The sequence below is a fragment of the Bidens hawaiensis genome, unplaced genomic scaffold, assembly GCF_021521415.1.
Source record: "Bidens hawaiensis isolate Kalapana, Puna unplaced genomic scaffold, B.hawaiensis_p1.1 tig00073184_1, whole genome shotgun sequence".
NCBI classification, from domain to species: Eukaryota; Viridiplantae; Streptophyta; class Magnoliopsida; order Asterales; family Asteraceae; genus Bidens; species Bidens hawaiensis.
The window spans coordinates 35,679-52,026 of record NW_027502745.1 but is presented as its reverse complement, the minus strand read 5'-3'; the positions used below and the strand labels follow the sequence as shown (position 1 = coordinate 52,026).

At 41.7% G+C, this 16,348-nt stretch overlaps 1 protein-coding gene across 1 annotated transcript; it reads right to left on the bottom strand.

The window, feature by feature from the left end:
- Positions 1-14,062: 14,062 nt before the first annotated feature.
- Positions 14,063-16,018, bottom strand: LOC143606147 (uncharacterized). The gene is made up of 3 exons (XM_077082014.1): positions 15,905-16,018; positions 14,511-14,716; positions 14,063-14,414 (listed from the first exon to the last, which is right to left on the bottom strand). Exons 1-3 carry the CDS (start codon positions 16,004-16,006, stop codon positions 14,156-14,158), a joined length of 567 nt encoding a protein of 188 aa, XP_076938129.1. The 5' UTR covers positions 16,007-16,018; the 3' UTR covers positions 14,063-14,155.
- Positions 16,019-16,348: the final 330 nt, after the last annotated feature.

Below are 16,348 nucleotides of genomic sequence, written 5' to 3'. Positions count from 1 at the left end.
CGGAGGCTGTGACAACTGTCACCGAAGAGCCCAGGATGACGACGGTGACCGGCGTGAAGAGGCCGGCTCCATCGGGTTCATCCCGCCCGTATCCGCACTTTCCAGGCTCAAGAAAACCCGTAAGTACAACTTCCCTTTAGCTTTTAACTTCATAGCTTAATATCATTTAACACTTATCTTCTTTACGCAGGTGTGGATGTTGACGCATTCCAGGGTGGAGCGCAGAGGAGTACCTCTCCGCCAATGACGGTAGGCTTGGTCAGCCTACCTGAGGCGTCGACCCAGGCGCCTGCGCCTGCTTCCGCTGGTTTCAGTTGCTCCACTCCTTTGAGCCGACTGTTCCAGCTGAGATGACGTCACCGCCGGCTGTGAGTGCGATTTTTACAGCATCCTTCACCGAGCCGGCGGTTTACTATTGCTGCGGATTCGCGGCGGCGTCCGCGGCGGCGACCGCGGCGGCTGCTACCATGCCCCCGCCATCGGCAACGACGGCCGGTCCATCAGGTACGCATGGGGCTTCTCGCAATCTTTGCCACCTTCCCATCTGCCTGACCTCTTGGATGGATTTCCTTTGGGTTCATGTGATGGGTTCGGCGGCTATCGGCCTGTTATTGACCCTACAGGTGCGTAGTGTTCTTTTGGCCCATTTTATATATACTTTTATCATCTTTTCCTAACTGCTTTGTTTTTTGGCAGTGTCGGATTCCAATGAAGTGTATGTTCCACGATGGAACATTCGCCGAGGAACAACCCTTCGTACCCCTGTGGAGTGCGTGGAATGGGCTCATCACGCTGCTCCCCAGTGGTGCGTTGGGGGAAGCCATGGCTAGCTACCAAGGAGGGTAGGCTAACCAATGAGCTTCGAGTTCTCCTGGCCCGGATGCAGCCGCGTGTCGAGCTGCTTTGTCGTGAAAACGACAAGTTAAAAAGCAGCTCGCCTTAAAGAAGTGGCTCAGGCGCGGGGCTGTCCGGGAAGGAGAACCAAAGGCTTTCCGCAACTGCTGCGGAAAAGGAGAAGGCCTTCAAGGCCCTCGAGGTTGAAGTTCAGGCTCGACTTGAGCCCGTTCCAAGGCTGCCCAAGCTGTTAATGAACAGCTTCGGCTGGCTAAGGAAACTGCAAGGAACGCAACCGAGAGGGCCACCAAGGCTGAAGCTGTTGCTGAGCCCTCTACGCGTGGAGGAATAAAGAACTTAAAGCCAAATTAGAGGCTCTCCAGCAGGCTCATGATGCCTTGGCGATGGAAGACGCCAAAAAGCTCCAAGAAATCCTGGACCAGAGGGGGGTGCTTGACCATACCGAGCGTAAGCTAAAGGGCGTCGAAGAGGCTGCGGGCTAAAGATGTGTTGCTTGCCAACCTCAACAAGAGTGAAGCCGAACGCGCCCGTAACGAAGCTCAAGCTGCCCTCCAAAAAAGCTCTGGTTGCCAAGGAATGGCTTCTTCGAGAAGCGTTGTCTCAGGTATGTTTAGCTTCATGTCTTCACGCTTTTCTTTGTAAATAGAAAAGGTTTTGACACTTGTATATTTTCTTTTGTAGGTTGTGCATCGAGTCTTTGCTGAGACGTCGTATGACGATGCTATGAGCGCAGCCCTCAACGCTTCTCACGAGGATGGGAACGGGTCGGCTTCCTGCTTGGTCTAGGGTTTGTTGAGAAAGGCGTCCCGCCTTCCAACTTCCCTTTGTATAATGTGGATACTGAAGCTATTTACGACCAAGCAGTGAACCAGTATGCCGCCTTCCCGCATCCGGTGGTGGAGAAGGTAAACGAAGTTGATGCTGCTGATGATGGGCTAGCTATCCTTAAAGCTTTCCTTGAACTGCCACGCTCTACTGATGGGGCTGGTCCAAGTGGAAGTGGCCCTGAAGCCTGATCCTGAAGATCCCTTCCCACTGCTAGGATAGATTTAGCTTGTATAGATTTATTTTCTTGTAGGCGGGTAGTTACCCGGCCATTCTTGTAATGAATATTTATGAAATATAAATCTTTGTGCGAGTAAGACCGCTTCTTTTATTGGATTCCTTGCTTTATAAACGTTATATGACTTGCATGCTTTAGTTTAAATTAGCAATTTTCCAAGTGTTTAGAATAAGTTAACCTTTGAACGTGATAGATAATAGGTGTGAAGTTTTGCTTCCTCTTTCGTGATTGTGCGGGTAGGACCGTCACTTGCACTTAGTAGGATGGCTAAACTTTACCCATATCTGACCTGCGTGTAGGTTTTCCTCATCTTTTCTGAGGATAAGTTAACCTTTGAACGTGGTAGATAATAGGTGTGAAGTTTTGCTTCCTCTTTCGTGATTGTGCGGGTAGGACCGTCACTTGCACTTAGTAGGATGGCTAAACTTTACCCATATCTGACCTGCGTGTAGGTTTTCCTCATCTTTTTATGAAATTTCTAAGTGTTTAGGATAAGTTAACCTTTGAACGTGGCAGATAATAGGTGTGAAGTTTTGCTTCCTCTTTCGTGATTGTGCGGGTAGGACCGTCACTTGCACTTAGTAGGATGGCTAAACTTTACCTATATCTGACCTGCGTGTAGGTTTCTCATCCTTTAGGATAAGTTAACCTTTGAATGTGGTAGATAATAGGTGTGAAGTTTTGCTTCCTCTTTCGTGATTGTGCGGGTAGGACCGTCACTTGCACTTAGTAGGATGGCTAAACTTTACCCATATCTGACCTGCGTGTAGGTTTTCCTCATCCTTTCGTTAGAAATTTTTCTTGAATAAGTTAACCGTTCGACGCGCGGTTGTCAATAGGTTAGGGTTCAGTTTCCTCTATCATGATTCATGCGGATAGACCGGCACTTTCATTTGGTGGGATGACTGAACTTTTCCCCTTCAACTGACCTGCGTGAAGGTTTGCCGTTTTTTGGGTTTATGCAGGTTTTGCCGCCTTCCCCATGCAACGACTTTCCACGTAATTATGCGGTGAAAACCGGCATATTAGTGTTGAATAAATTAACCATTCGACGCGCGGTTGTTAATAGGTTAGTGTTCAGTTTCCTCTTATCATGATTCATGCGGATAGACCGGCACTTTCATTTAGTGGGATGACTGAACTTTTCCCCTTCAACTGACCTGCGTGAAGGTTTGCCGTTTTTTGGGTTTATGCGGGTTTTGCCGCCTTCCCCATGCAACGACTCTTCACGTAATTATGCGGTGAAAACCGGCATATCCGTGTTGATAGTTCATAAAAGTAAATGTGAAATCATCAGCGTCGATGTTTTAAGGAGAATCATTTCCATTAGAAGTGGCTCTTGGCCTTTTCTTTACAAATTTGGAATTGATTTACATGCAAACTGTGTAATTGAGCTCCCTTCCATGTTGTTGGGATGGGAGTGCCATCAAGCCGATACGCACCTGGTTCGGGATCTCGTTCTTTACGCAGCATGTAGTCTCCACATTGAAGCTGGAATTTTTATTCGTGTTTTCCCCAGCTGGGGTTCTACACGCATCAGCCTGCTCAGCGTTCATTGCGCCACGAGGTGCGCGAGCGTCCCATCTCTGACAAATGCTTCGACCATATCCTTTACGTCTATGCATTCTTCAGTGTTGTGGCCTTTTGTCCTGTGAAAGTCACAGTATTTGCTCCGATCGGCATTGTGACGATGTCGGATAATTTGAGGCTTTGGCATGGGAGCTCCTCAGTGGCGAATATCTCGGTGACGCTTTTGGTGAGCGGCGTCCATCTGGAGTTCTGGGTCGATCGTACGTTATCCCTTCCGCCTAACCGATGTTGCAAGCCGGATGAGGTGTTAAAGTTTACCCTTGACTGCCAAATGCCTAGCTTTCTCTTTTTGTTTAATCGGGCGGTAAGGACGTTGTCTTCCCTTGTCTTCTGGGTGTAGAGGTTTGTGCTCTGTGGGAGATCTCTACCCAGTTGCTTCTCAGTTTCCGCAAAGCGTTTTGCTGCTGTCATGATGGCATCCCATGTGGATGGCATGCCATCTTTACCCGTTAAGGTGCGGATGAGCTCTGGGTCGTTCGCGCCCTGGATGAAAGCAGCGCGAACAAGATCTTCGCTAATGTTACCCAGACTTAGCTTCTTCGAGTTGAAGCGAGTGATGAAGTCCAGCAAAGATTCATCTTTCTCTCGAATGCATTTGAGGATTGTCCATTGCTCCTCAGTATACTTTCTTTGCTGGCTGAAGTGTTGGCTAAACTTCTGTTGGAAGTCTGCCCAGTCGTAGATGTGGTTGACCGGTAGACGATCGAACCACGCTCTAGCAGCCCCAACCAGCGTCATTTGGAACATGTAACACCACGTGGGTTCCGTCCAACTACTGACGGTTGCCCCCGCTATGAATCTGTTCAAATGATTATCTGGGTCGGATATACCGTCATATGTGCCTATGCTGGACATTTGTTTGGCACTTCTTGGGGCAATTGCTTCCCCAATGTCCTTTGCAAATTTGGACGTTCCCGCATTTGCAACGTTTGGTCTGAATGTTTTGGAGAAGTCACGTGGACTTCCATCTGTATTTTTTGGTTTGAAGGCTTGTCCAAAATGCCTTCTCGGTTGGGAGTCCGTTTCCTTACGCTTCCCTTTTGCCCTATGGCGAGGGTTCGCGTCGGAGTCGGATTCCTCCGAGTCATTGTCCAAGTAATCTTCGAATTCATCAGCCTGTTGGACGGAACGCAAGCGTTCGTCCAACTCAGCTTGGAATTCCCTCTGACGTGCCTCCGCCCATGCCTTAACTTCATCGAGAGTTTGGCGGGGGAGTCTTCGTTTTTCAAACTGGGTATCGGTGAATCCCAGTGGGCGATCATTTACTGCACTTGCCCCAGCTTGGGTAACTGGGGTAGTGTTCGTAAAATTTACTTCACTTGCCCCGGCTTGGGTAGCCGGGGTAGTGTTTGTAAAAACTGTGTAGCCGGTATTCCCCCCAGTAGCTGGGGTTGTGGTTACCGGAATTTCTTTAACCATCTTTCTAAAAGTTTGAAAAAACTGGAGAAAAATAAAGTTCTAGCTTTATGCACGGATGGCGCCAATGAAGAAACACTAACCGGACCCCGGGCAGATTACTGGTAACCTGGGGGTTAGATAGCTGTTTCCCACGAGGGGTTAGACCCTGAGAAGATGATTCTTCTGATAACCTGCAAAACAGACACTGTGAGCTTGTCACTGAGAAGGGGGGCTTTCTCCTTGTGACCACCCTCCGGCGTGAGAATCAGACTAGATTGCTCTTTAAATATAAATGTATATTAAGAGATTGCTAGAGCAGATATCAGGTATAATATGAAGATACAAGATAAGATGAGATGGTCATACCATTTGTGGTATTTATAGCCGAAGGTAGGTTTCCAAGGAGGTGTGGCCGGCTGCAACAGTGTTCCTGTTCCACCAACAGTGGCCTACGCACGTGCCCTGCTGGTAGTTGGTGGGTAGGCAGCAGCTGATAGTGACCAGGCCTGCTGTGTACTATTCCTTTTCCACCAACTGCCGGCTATGCACGTGGTATGGCAGTAGTTGGTGAGTAGGCAGCGGCTAATAGTGACATACAGTACAGGAGCATGCTGCTCGCCATACTGTTGTCAATAAGCTGTCGTATCTTTAGTCAGATCTTTTTCCCATACCTCGTCAGGTACAGTACAGAAGATCTTCCCGTATCGTACGGACTGGCTTATTTTGGCGGGAGTATTCCCCCTCCCGCCCTTGTGCGGGATTGTTCCCGGCTTCGCTCATTCCTTCAGGTGACACTGAGTGATTGAGAGCTAAGTGCCTTGTGCGTGTAGCCTTGCTGCGCGGGTGGCCTTCCCTTATGGCTTGTATCCGAGGCTGCGGGGACAGGCGGAGTCCTTCACCATTGGGAGGCATTTCCTGCGGGAACAGCTTGCGTACTGCGCGTAAGGACGTCACGTCTCTGAGCATGGTTGGTCCTGCGGATCCAGTTGGTTTCTGCGCAGACGTCCCTGTTCAAGGTGAGTCTTGCGGGTCCAACTGGGCTCTGCTGGGACCTACCTCTTCAAAACTAAAAACATTTTGAGAACTTTTCTTAAATTTTTAGCACGCTACTTTCAAAGAGAGAAAAAAGATGACACTTAGTAGAGAGTTGGAAACAAAACTAGTTAAGTTTTCCCTTAATTAAATAGTGAGATGATAAACCAAAGTTTATATGATGACTAAAAAATGTTTTGCTTATCCTTGAATGGACGACAACGAAACGTATCCATCAGATTTTCAAGTGTGGAATAATAAGACGAAAAGGCATATGTTGAAATAGATGAGTGACAGTCGATCTTTTCATACATATATAGTTGTTGTGTAGGGCTGCTCACGAGCCGAGCCCGAGTCGAGCCAGGGTGTTTTCAAGCTCGGGATCGAAATTAAATGGGGGTAACTTAGTTAGGCTCTAGCTTGATTTTGAATTTAAACGAGCTTAAGATCGAGCCAACGAGCCGAGCCATGACTCGAGCCGAGCCAGAGTCGATTTTGGCTCGGTTACAAAAATGATCCAAATCAGCTCAGGATGTTTCAAATCAACTTTTTATAGCTAGTTTTAATCGAGCTTTTTTCGAGCAAGCCACGAGCCCGAGCTTCGAGCATCAAGCTTTTTGAACAGCCTTATTGCTGTGGAAATGGTCCCCCAATGTCAACTTTTTGGATATCAAGGGGCTGTTACCTCTCGTTTAATATAATAATACTAAAATTAAAATAAAAATAAAAAACATAAAAAAAAACAATGAAAACATAAACAACTTAAATTAATCAAAATATAACTAATATTCGTCGTCGTCCTTTTCCTCCTCGTTTGCATATTTGGACATATCTTTGTTTTTTTTCTCCAAAAATCCCGTGTGACCGAATTTGGATGCGATAGATCCCTTGCGAGTAACTTGAAATCCTTGTCTCGTTACCATTCCAATTGATTTTTTTCTTTCACCGCCCATCGTTTTGTATTCCACATGCATTATTTTTCTTTCTTCTTGCATTCTTGTGTTTTCATCTTTTGAGTCCTTTTAAGCTCCAAGTTGTCAAAACGCGAGCTCACTTCAGAACTCATCGAAGATGTCGTTTTAGACGAAGATACCCCATCTCTCGCCGCTTCCTTGGCTTTATCTCTTCCTACCGGGCGTGGTAACTCATCTGGTTCATCAAAAACAAACTCGGGATCATGGTCGTTTAAGTTTAATTGACAACGAGCATCCGACGTGACTTGAGACGCCAATTGAACGGCCAAAGTATGTAAACGTTGTCTTTGACCGTTTGGACCGTCGTGATAAAGGTAGCGGGATGGGCACCCACGTTGGTGAGCTCGTGCATTGTCTCCATGTAACACCCACAAAATTTCGATCCAAATTTGACAATTTTATAAAGTTAAAGGACTAATAAAATTCTTAAGATAAGTAATGGAAACAAATGAGATAAAAAGGAAACAAGAGTATATTATGTTAAGAAATAAGGAAAACTCCATCCCACATGGAAAGTGGGAAATAAATGAAAGCACTTCATAAGGAAGGAGTTTTCCATGGTAATGTTCTTGTGTGGCTAACCACTCTCACTAGTCCTAGCGGAGGGTGCGAAGCACCCGATGCGCACGCGCACGGACTCGGACTCGGGCGATGGGCGTAATGTGGCGTTTTGATGGCGCACTTCGCACGCTCGCATCGTCGCGAGCCGCTTAAGGGCCGCTTTAGTATTTTTGAACTATAGACCAAAAATGACGAGTAACAAAGTCCAGGGGCTGAAAATAAACATTTTGGTTTTCTAGACCCATCGCGCTATGCGATGGTTGAATATGTTAATCATCGCGCTATGCGATGGTGTTTCCCAGTAATTTAGAAAAAAGGGGCGTCGCGCTACGCGATGGTCCAGAAGGAAGGGGTATCGCGCTACGCGATGATCCGGTTAAGTAACCGGATACACGTGGCAATATCTCGTGTATTGCGGCGTCGCGCTACGCGATGGACTATCGAGAGGCCCATTGCGCTACGCGACGATGGGCAAAACTTTGCCTATAAAAGGGGGCTACAGGTTTGAAGCATTCTCATCCCAATTTCACACTCACTTTCACACACATAACCTTGGGAGGCGAGCCCGACTATTTTGAGGTTCCGAGACCCTGATTTCTCGTAATTCGTGCAAGAACTGGAGTTCTGACAATCTGTAGATTGATTAAGCGAGCTAGAAGCAAGGTCTCGATGGTTTAAATTTTAATACGTGATAAGGAAGTAAAAGTGCTACCCGTGTAAAACTTAGGCAAAATACCCGCATAAGGTAGGAGTTCTGCTTAAGTTATTATTTTATTATTATTATGGCTTAGACCCTAGTCAGGGGTATAGTCTATACCTTGATCAAATAAGTAAGTGAAATATAAACTTTCATAAGATAAGATTATAGATGAAATGGTGTTCTTTATATTATAAAGATATTACTTACGAAAGAAGAAACTTGATATACACATTTCTTCAAGAAGAAGAAACGTATTTTATAAATGTTAAACATATGTTTTAAATAGATATCAAGGTAAAGGTTATGCAAGTAGACTAAAGGTTTAAAGCTAGATTGTAGATCTAGTTATTTATAAAATGTTATTCTCATACTATAGGTCTGAGATAAAGAACAGGCATTTATCAGTGAGAAACATTTATATATCAACAGGTGAATACGTCCAACCTTTTTATAGTGTGAAATGTTTTATGACGTAAATACGTCTATGTACTGTCTTTTTAAAAGATATTTACTCTTATAAACTATGGACTGTTATCCATATGTAAAAGAGTTATGAAAGTATTTGCGTGAGGGTTGGTTCAAATCCTCTAAAACGTTTTGATACAAGGTAGTACTAAACACTCAGGCTAAAATACACATGTGTCTGGATCCTTACATATATGTACTGTAGTGGGCACACTACAGACATACTGACCATGAGGCAAGTAACTGTCTCTAGGGCGAGTGAAGTTCGATTATGTGGTTTGTGCGTATGTTTAGTTCCGATGAGATGGGATTGAGACCCACTGAGTCGTTGAATGCTATTGGTGTTGTGTCATAACAATTGTGAAAACCTTTTATTGAGTCAGCGTGTTTACTAGTATATAGCTGACGTATTTTCAAACTGTTTTTAGGTAATCAAGAGTAAGGTATAGAGATGGATATGCCAGTGGAGATAGAAGATCAATAGGCATATAATGCAGCTGGTGGCTCAGCTAATTTTGTAATGATGCATATGTAAAACTTGTTTTTAAACAAATAATTTTGTAAAACGAAAAAGGGTATTTAATTCCCTATGTTATAAAAGTAAATATTTTTAAATTAACACTTTCCGCTGCAAACTTTGATAAATTGACAAAAGTGGTACCAACTGTGAGTCACACGCCTAGGCCCGAAGGCGGGGTGTGACACTCCAAGCATTCAACATATTGAAATCTCGTTTATATTCAGCCTTTTATTGTTTTAAGGCAAACACCATCACGTTGGCATCGCTCATGCCGCTTTTTCTTCCATCAGTTGCAATGCGGTTATAACAGTTAGCGAAGTTGGTTATTTTGGTTCAAATTGCCTTCCATTTGTTGTAGGCGAGATCATCCTTGCAGTATTCACCTCGACCCATTGTAGCAAAGAACCTAGCACGTATACCCTCCCAAAATTCAGGGGTAGGTATATCGTCGCATTCGTTAAAAATAAAAACCTAGGATTAACAAAAAAATAAAACATGAAATATATATAAATATTTTTTTTGTAGTTTACCTTCAATTGAGTCTTCGATTGAGTTAATCCACGCACGTGCCAACACAATCTCCTCATTCGTTTGCCACTTTAATCTTTCACCTTTTTCCCTAGTTGTATAACATTTAGGTTTTTTCTATGACTTCATTTACCTTTTGATGTGGCAGGAGTTACTTGTGGTTCGGGTACTGGGGTTGTAGGTATTTTGGATTTCGGGTACTTACGAAGACATATATGGCATTAGCCATCGATATAACATATCGGTGAACGGTTTCGTGGTGGGTGGCATTACGGGTCGTTAACATTGTTGGGTGACAAAGAAATGGTTAGTAGGGTCATTGTTGTTTGCAAGCATCCTACTCCACCATAATTGAGCCGGATCCCACGGGTTTGGGTTCGTGTTTGAGTTCGGATTCATGGTTTTAGAAAGTTGAGAAATTGATTGTGTTTTGAAGAGTTAAGAGTGTTCTGAAGATAAAATGGAGTGTTGAATAAAAATGAGGATGGTTGTTTAAAGAGGTTAATAATTATTTATTTATAAGATAATATTACCGTTGGAGTGAGGGAGGGCCCACCACCCACCCCCTTTGCCGCCCATCCTAGACACTGTGTGTGGCTAGGGAGTGGGCGCCCACCACCCACCCCCTTTGCTGCCCATCCTAGACACTATGTGTGGCTAGGGAGTGGGCCCTCCCTCACTCCAACGGTAGTATTACCTTATAAAAAAATTTAAAAACTGAAGAAGTATGGTCCCGGTCCCACCCACAAGGAATAAAAACCTTCGCAGGAGGGTCCACACCTTCTGCGGAGCATCACTATCTACCAACAAGCCCAACAAATAAGAACATGACGTTGGCGGAGGCCCCACCCTACATCACGAAGCATCTCTGACATTCTATAAGGATTAACTCTAAGATCATCCTAGGTATGTCACAATAAGGGAGTATCTTGGTGAAATGAACCTCTAGCCAATAAGAGGACGACAACGATCATCAATAGTACTACATAGTGTGAATGTCACCATTAGTCAACTGCTGTACCCACCAACTTTCCTGGAGTACGTGTTGGCTCACTGATTGGTGGATCCTCTAACAACACAGTTAACCCATTTACTTCTCTCCTTTCTTTCGGCTATAAATATCATCCTAACGCCAACGTTAAGAGGATTCCAATTCAACGCTCAAGTATTCTCTAGTACTTAGCTTTCCTATATTTTACAGTTGCCCATACTGATTCTCACGCCGGATGATGATTACAAGAAGACCGCCCCTCTCGTAAAGAGCTCACGGTGTTATGTTTTGCATGTTACTCCACTCATATTAACTGTATTGTGTATCACCCCCATAGAAAATACTAAATTTAACCTAAAGACTAGTTGTCCAGGCCGAAGGTTAAGCTAGTGTTTCTTCACATATAAATAAATATAATAGTTAGTTCCAAAAAGCAAACAAAAACATAGAACGCTTATTAAAAAGAAGAGTAAATTTAAAAGAAAATTTGTTTTTCCTTGTTTTGATGTCATTTTTATATATTAAAAAAGCATCCAACGATTACACACAAAGAAGAACTTAAAGTTGATAAAACATAAAAAGTTTTAAATATTATAAATATATGTTATTGTGGTTATCAATACCTAATATAGATTAGGTTTTTTCTTCAAGTTATCTTCTCCTATATATCATCTTATTGTACCTCATTGTAATACATACCTAATTAATGAAATCTCCATCTTTCTCCCTACATGTCCAACTCTTATTGTCTGGCTATTAGGCTTGTTTCACAACATTAAATTTTTTTTACAATAAGTGATTATTTGAGTTGTAACAGATAGGGTATAGCCGTATAGATGGTTCAAGAAAAGTAGGCCCGTCACATTCAATCAATTCCACGATGGACTTGTAAAATTGTCCACAATTGTGCCATCTTTCTGGCTCTGGACTACCCTAACAAGGACTTATGTTCTTTTTTCAAATAAATATATACAAGCATACAACTATTACTAAAAAGATAAGATGTATGACTTTACCTATTAATTTACGATTAATTTACCAAATTGTGCCATCTTTCAACTATTAATTTGCCAAATTGTGCCATCTTTCAAGTATTACCAAACTTGAAGATGATCTTGATGATTCTAGTGAGGCTGATGTTGTTACATATCATTATATTTTAAATATAAATGTGCATGCTATGATATCATCATAAAGATTACTATACTCATTCTAAATAAAATAATTTTTTTTTCTTTATGTGTTTAGGCCACAGCATTTCTCAAATTGGAGAGACCCGTTGTCTCACTTTGGGTAGATTATATTGTCTTAACCGAGCCCACGCTGGCTTTAAAGTTTCGCTTGGGCGTTACCTCCGGTAAAACCATACCCTGACTGTCGTTTGACATTCATTGTGCCAACACAAGAGCAAAAATCTCTGGCGTACGGTGGGATGAAAATCCTGGTTGGCTTGGGATTCGAACTGACAACCTCACAATGTTTAGCTCAAATCCTTCAATGTCATAATCCACCAAAAGTGTCACAAATAGGGATCGAACTTGGGTCTCCACTGAAGAACCAAGTCTTCCCACCACTATGACACAAGTGATTGATTCTAATTATCTGATTAATATAATTGAGAAGGTTGGTGCCACAAAGTAGTTTTCCTTAAAACATATGTTTGTGAAATGAAATCTAAGTCTTTTGTAGTGAGGCATGTGTGGATTTCTTTTAAGTCACTTTGTGGTGGCAATGCTTGCCAGTCCAGTGTTCGAATGAAAGCGTAAAGTGACAGTTGAATGAAAGCGTAAAATACTTAAGTTTTTAACGACTTTATACAAATCAGAAAATTTTGCTTGCTTTTAATACACACAACTCACGTCATGAATTTGCGGTTAACACTCATCTAAAAAATCAAGGGAATTGTTCTATTTTTTTTTACTTTCGGTACAATAACACAAGCAACTGAAACTGACTGAATTCGCATTGACTTACCGCCTCAACGCTTGGGTTTTACGACGCTTGTGTAAGACACTAGTTAGAAATAATTGAAATTTTATTTAGATATTAAGTTTTATTTTATTTGTGTTGATTTAGTAAAAAGTACCATGAAAATATTAACACAAAACAACACGTCTCGTCTGACGTCATAAAAATAACAAAATAATTTTATTAAATCTATTTGACAGAATTTAAGTCTGGGATTTTTCAAATAATATATATGAATAGATTCAAGTGATTTATGCTTTTAAGTGCGGATTTAGGAATCCAGTTGGGTTTTGGTGAAGATGTTTGTATAAAAATCCACTTTTGCTTCTGTGTTCACGGGCCGTGATCAGGGTGCGGAGGAGGTGGAGAATAAGGCAAGACCGGAGTGTATTTGATAGCTTTTGTTTTCCTCCATTCAAATCCTCAGCAAAATAACCGAACTCTTTGTTTTCGCTATAAACCGGCAAGTGTTCAGAACATGTGTATTTTAAAAATAAACTTCTAAATATGTCTCACCTTTACATATAGTTGTAACTAGAGGTGCACAAAAAACCCGAACCCGGAACCGGTTTTTTTTTATACCCGGGTTTTTAATACCCGAACCCGTACCCGACCCTACCCGTAAGGTACGGATAGGGTATGCATTTTAGTACCAAAACCCGTACCCGGAACCAAGCCTGATTTATACCCGGTAATACCCGGAACCGGTTACATACCCGGAACTGGGTTTTTCCAATACCCGAAACCGGGTTTTTCAAATACCCGAAATTACCCGAAAAATACCTGAAAAATACCCAAAAATACCCCTTAAAAAGATCCAATCTATACCCGGAAAAAAACCCCCCAAAACCCAAAAATAGGGTTTTTTCAATACCCGAAAATAGGGTGTTCAAATACCCAGTTTCAGAATTCCCGGTTCCATACCCGACCCGAACCCGATGCATAGGGTATGGTTTTTAAAGACAATACCTGGACCCGAACCCGACCCGGGTATTACCAATACCCGATTTTCCAATACCGGTCATACCCGAACCCAGGTATTTGAAAAACCCGATTTGTACACCTCTAGTTGTAACTAAGATAAGAATCCAATATACAAGTTGAGGAAAAAGAGTGTGAACCCCAATTATTGTTAAGTCATTTTAATAAATAATATTTTAAAACAAGTGGGCTGGCCATGAACACAAGTATACAACCACGGTCCAAAGATTCTTCATTCCCAATATCTACCCTTGGTTCTGTCCACTGGACTTGCTGTATAATCTGGTAGGCCCATTTCTACAACTTGAAATATTATATAACAAACAGCTACCAATAGAATGCAGCAGATAACTTATATAACTACATAATAATATATTCATGACAATATATAGCTTTTACCATTTGGTAATGGTCTCAGTGGGCAAAAATGAATTTGGTCTTTTAACTAATTCCCATAATATGGGTAAATGTACATTTTTAAAATTCAATCCGATATGGAACATAGGATAATAATATATAATAATAAAGTCTAAGCATAAGCAGTCATACCAACAGTTGAACTAGAGCGGTTGGTTTTGTGTGCAGGTTGAGTTGTGGCCTTGGTAAAGTACATGTAGTAATAAACATTCAGAATCATGGTTGCGACAACAAACACTGCACCCGCAACAAAAACACCTTTCCTTAATGTGTCACACGAGAAGCTTTCTGTCATACTCTTGTATTTTGTATGGTACGCGTTCTTCTTCGCCCCTGCTATCAGACAAGCTTCAGCAACCACAAAACACATCCTGCATCATGCAAATGAAAAATGAAATAAATGTTTTGACATATAAAGCACGAAAGTTATGTTCGTTCAGTTTATAAGATTTGTGGATAATGCTGACCATGATGATGCAAAATAGATGATGGTCCAAGCTCTGTTCCCACCGGGTGCTAAAGGCCTTCCAAAACACATGCATTTGGTCACACCCATAAGTAATGATTGCCCCGAGAGTAGAAACAAAAAGGCCCCAACACCATATCCAGTTGCAACATCTGAGTCGTATACACAGTAAGTAGAATTGGTCCTGTCATTGGTACGAATGGTTCCCTGTAGTCCAAACAAAATTACTAGATGAACCAAAAACAAAAGGTAGAATTTAAGTTGGCATATTAGGAATATGAGAATACCCATATGTAAGTAGTAGTTAAGTTAATTTATCAAGAATTCAAGAGTGTTCACTTGCAAGTATTAGTTTTCTGGATATCTTCAATAACTTTTACTCAAAACTTGCCAATTGGAGTTATATTTTAACTCTCCTAAGTTTCCAATAGATGAATGTCACAGACAAACATCAAATCATAACACAAGTATAGAAATTCATGCATCCCGTGAATATTTATGAGTATAATCAAGCACCACACGAACCAGTGTCATCAAAATCGGTTATAGGCACCAACTAGTCGCTAATAGCTGGGCTGCCGATTCAATTTCAACTAACTGGTCCCTAAAATCGGTAATCGGTCAAAGGCAGTCAAATTTTGGTCAAAATTTGTCAAAATCGATCAAAATCTTTGAAGTATTAGAAAAATACAAAATTCCAATCCGATCAATTCGCTAGTCAGTACGGCAACGTCCAACTAGTGCCTAGCGAGCTGTACAACACTGACACTAACTCAATAAAGTGTTATTTTGACTAACCCTAGATAGTTACCATTAACAGATAAGATTAGTGGTGAGCAGTAACTGAACCGTTTACCAAAACCAAACTGAAATTAACTGAAAATCGGTTATGGGTTCTTTTGAACCCTCGGTTGACGGAAAATAACCAAACCATTCATATTTATATCTTCATTTCATGTATTTATACCTCCATTTCATGTATGTATACCTCCATTTAATGCATTAATAAGCAAAAACTTTAGCCCAAGTTTAGTTTTGGTTATTAACCGAACTGAACAGAAAAACTGACTGACTAACCGAAAACCGATAGGCTAATAAAATAGATTAACGGCCCCTAGATAACATTACAATAGATCAAGTGGCTCAGTCCTAATTAAGTATTTCCAATTCGTTTGCCTAACCAAAGGAACTAAACCTAGATCAATTATCAAAGCACAGTAATTAACAGAGCAGTAGTCAAAATTACAAGTCTAAAATCATGTACGAGTATGCGAAAACCCTAGATCTTAAACAAATTCAAGCAGCCGTAATATTTTAATCTAAAAAATGTGAAACCCTAGGTAACAGCAGCTGAATTCAATACAAACAGTTGAGAGAAAAGAAGAAAGAGTGTACGGTGCTACGACGTCGTTCGGCGGCAATGGCGAAACCGAAAGCTACTAAGCATAAGATGATGACCAGCAGATGCACCAGAGATGAGCCTTTGCCTTCGCCCATGTTACAATTCTGCTTCTTAGAGAGAGAGAGTGAAGTGGAAACTGGAACAAAGGTAAAGGAGCGGTGACGGCTTCTTTTTTGTATTGTTTTACTTCAATTAATAAAGTTCCATACTCCCTATCATGGGTTATCATTTTATAAAGAGAAATTCTTAAAATTGTCCTTTTTAAAGAGAGAACTCTCAAAATAGTCTTTTTTTTTTTTTTCTCAAAATCTTTTATAATTTGAACTGTCAAGACGCATTGGGAAAAGATAAAAATAAAGACGAGATTTCAAAAGAAAGTCAGGTAAAAGACGAGATTTGGGGACTTCTCTCCAAGATTACAAATAATTTGGACTTTA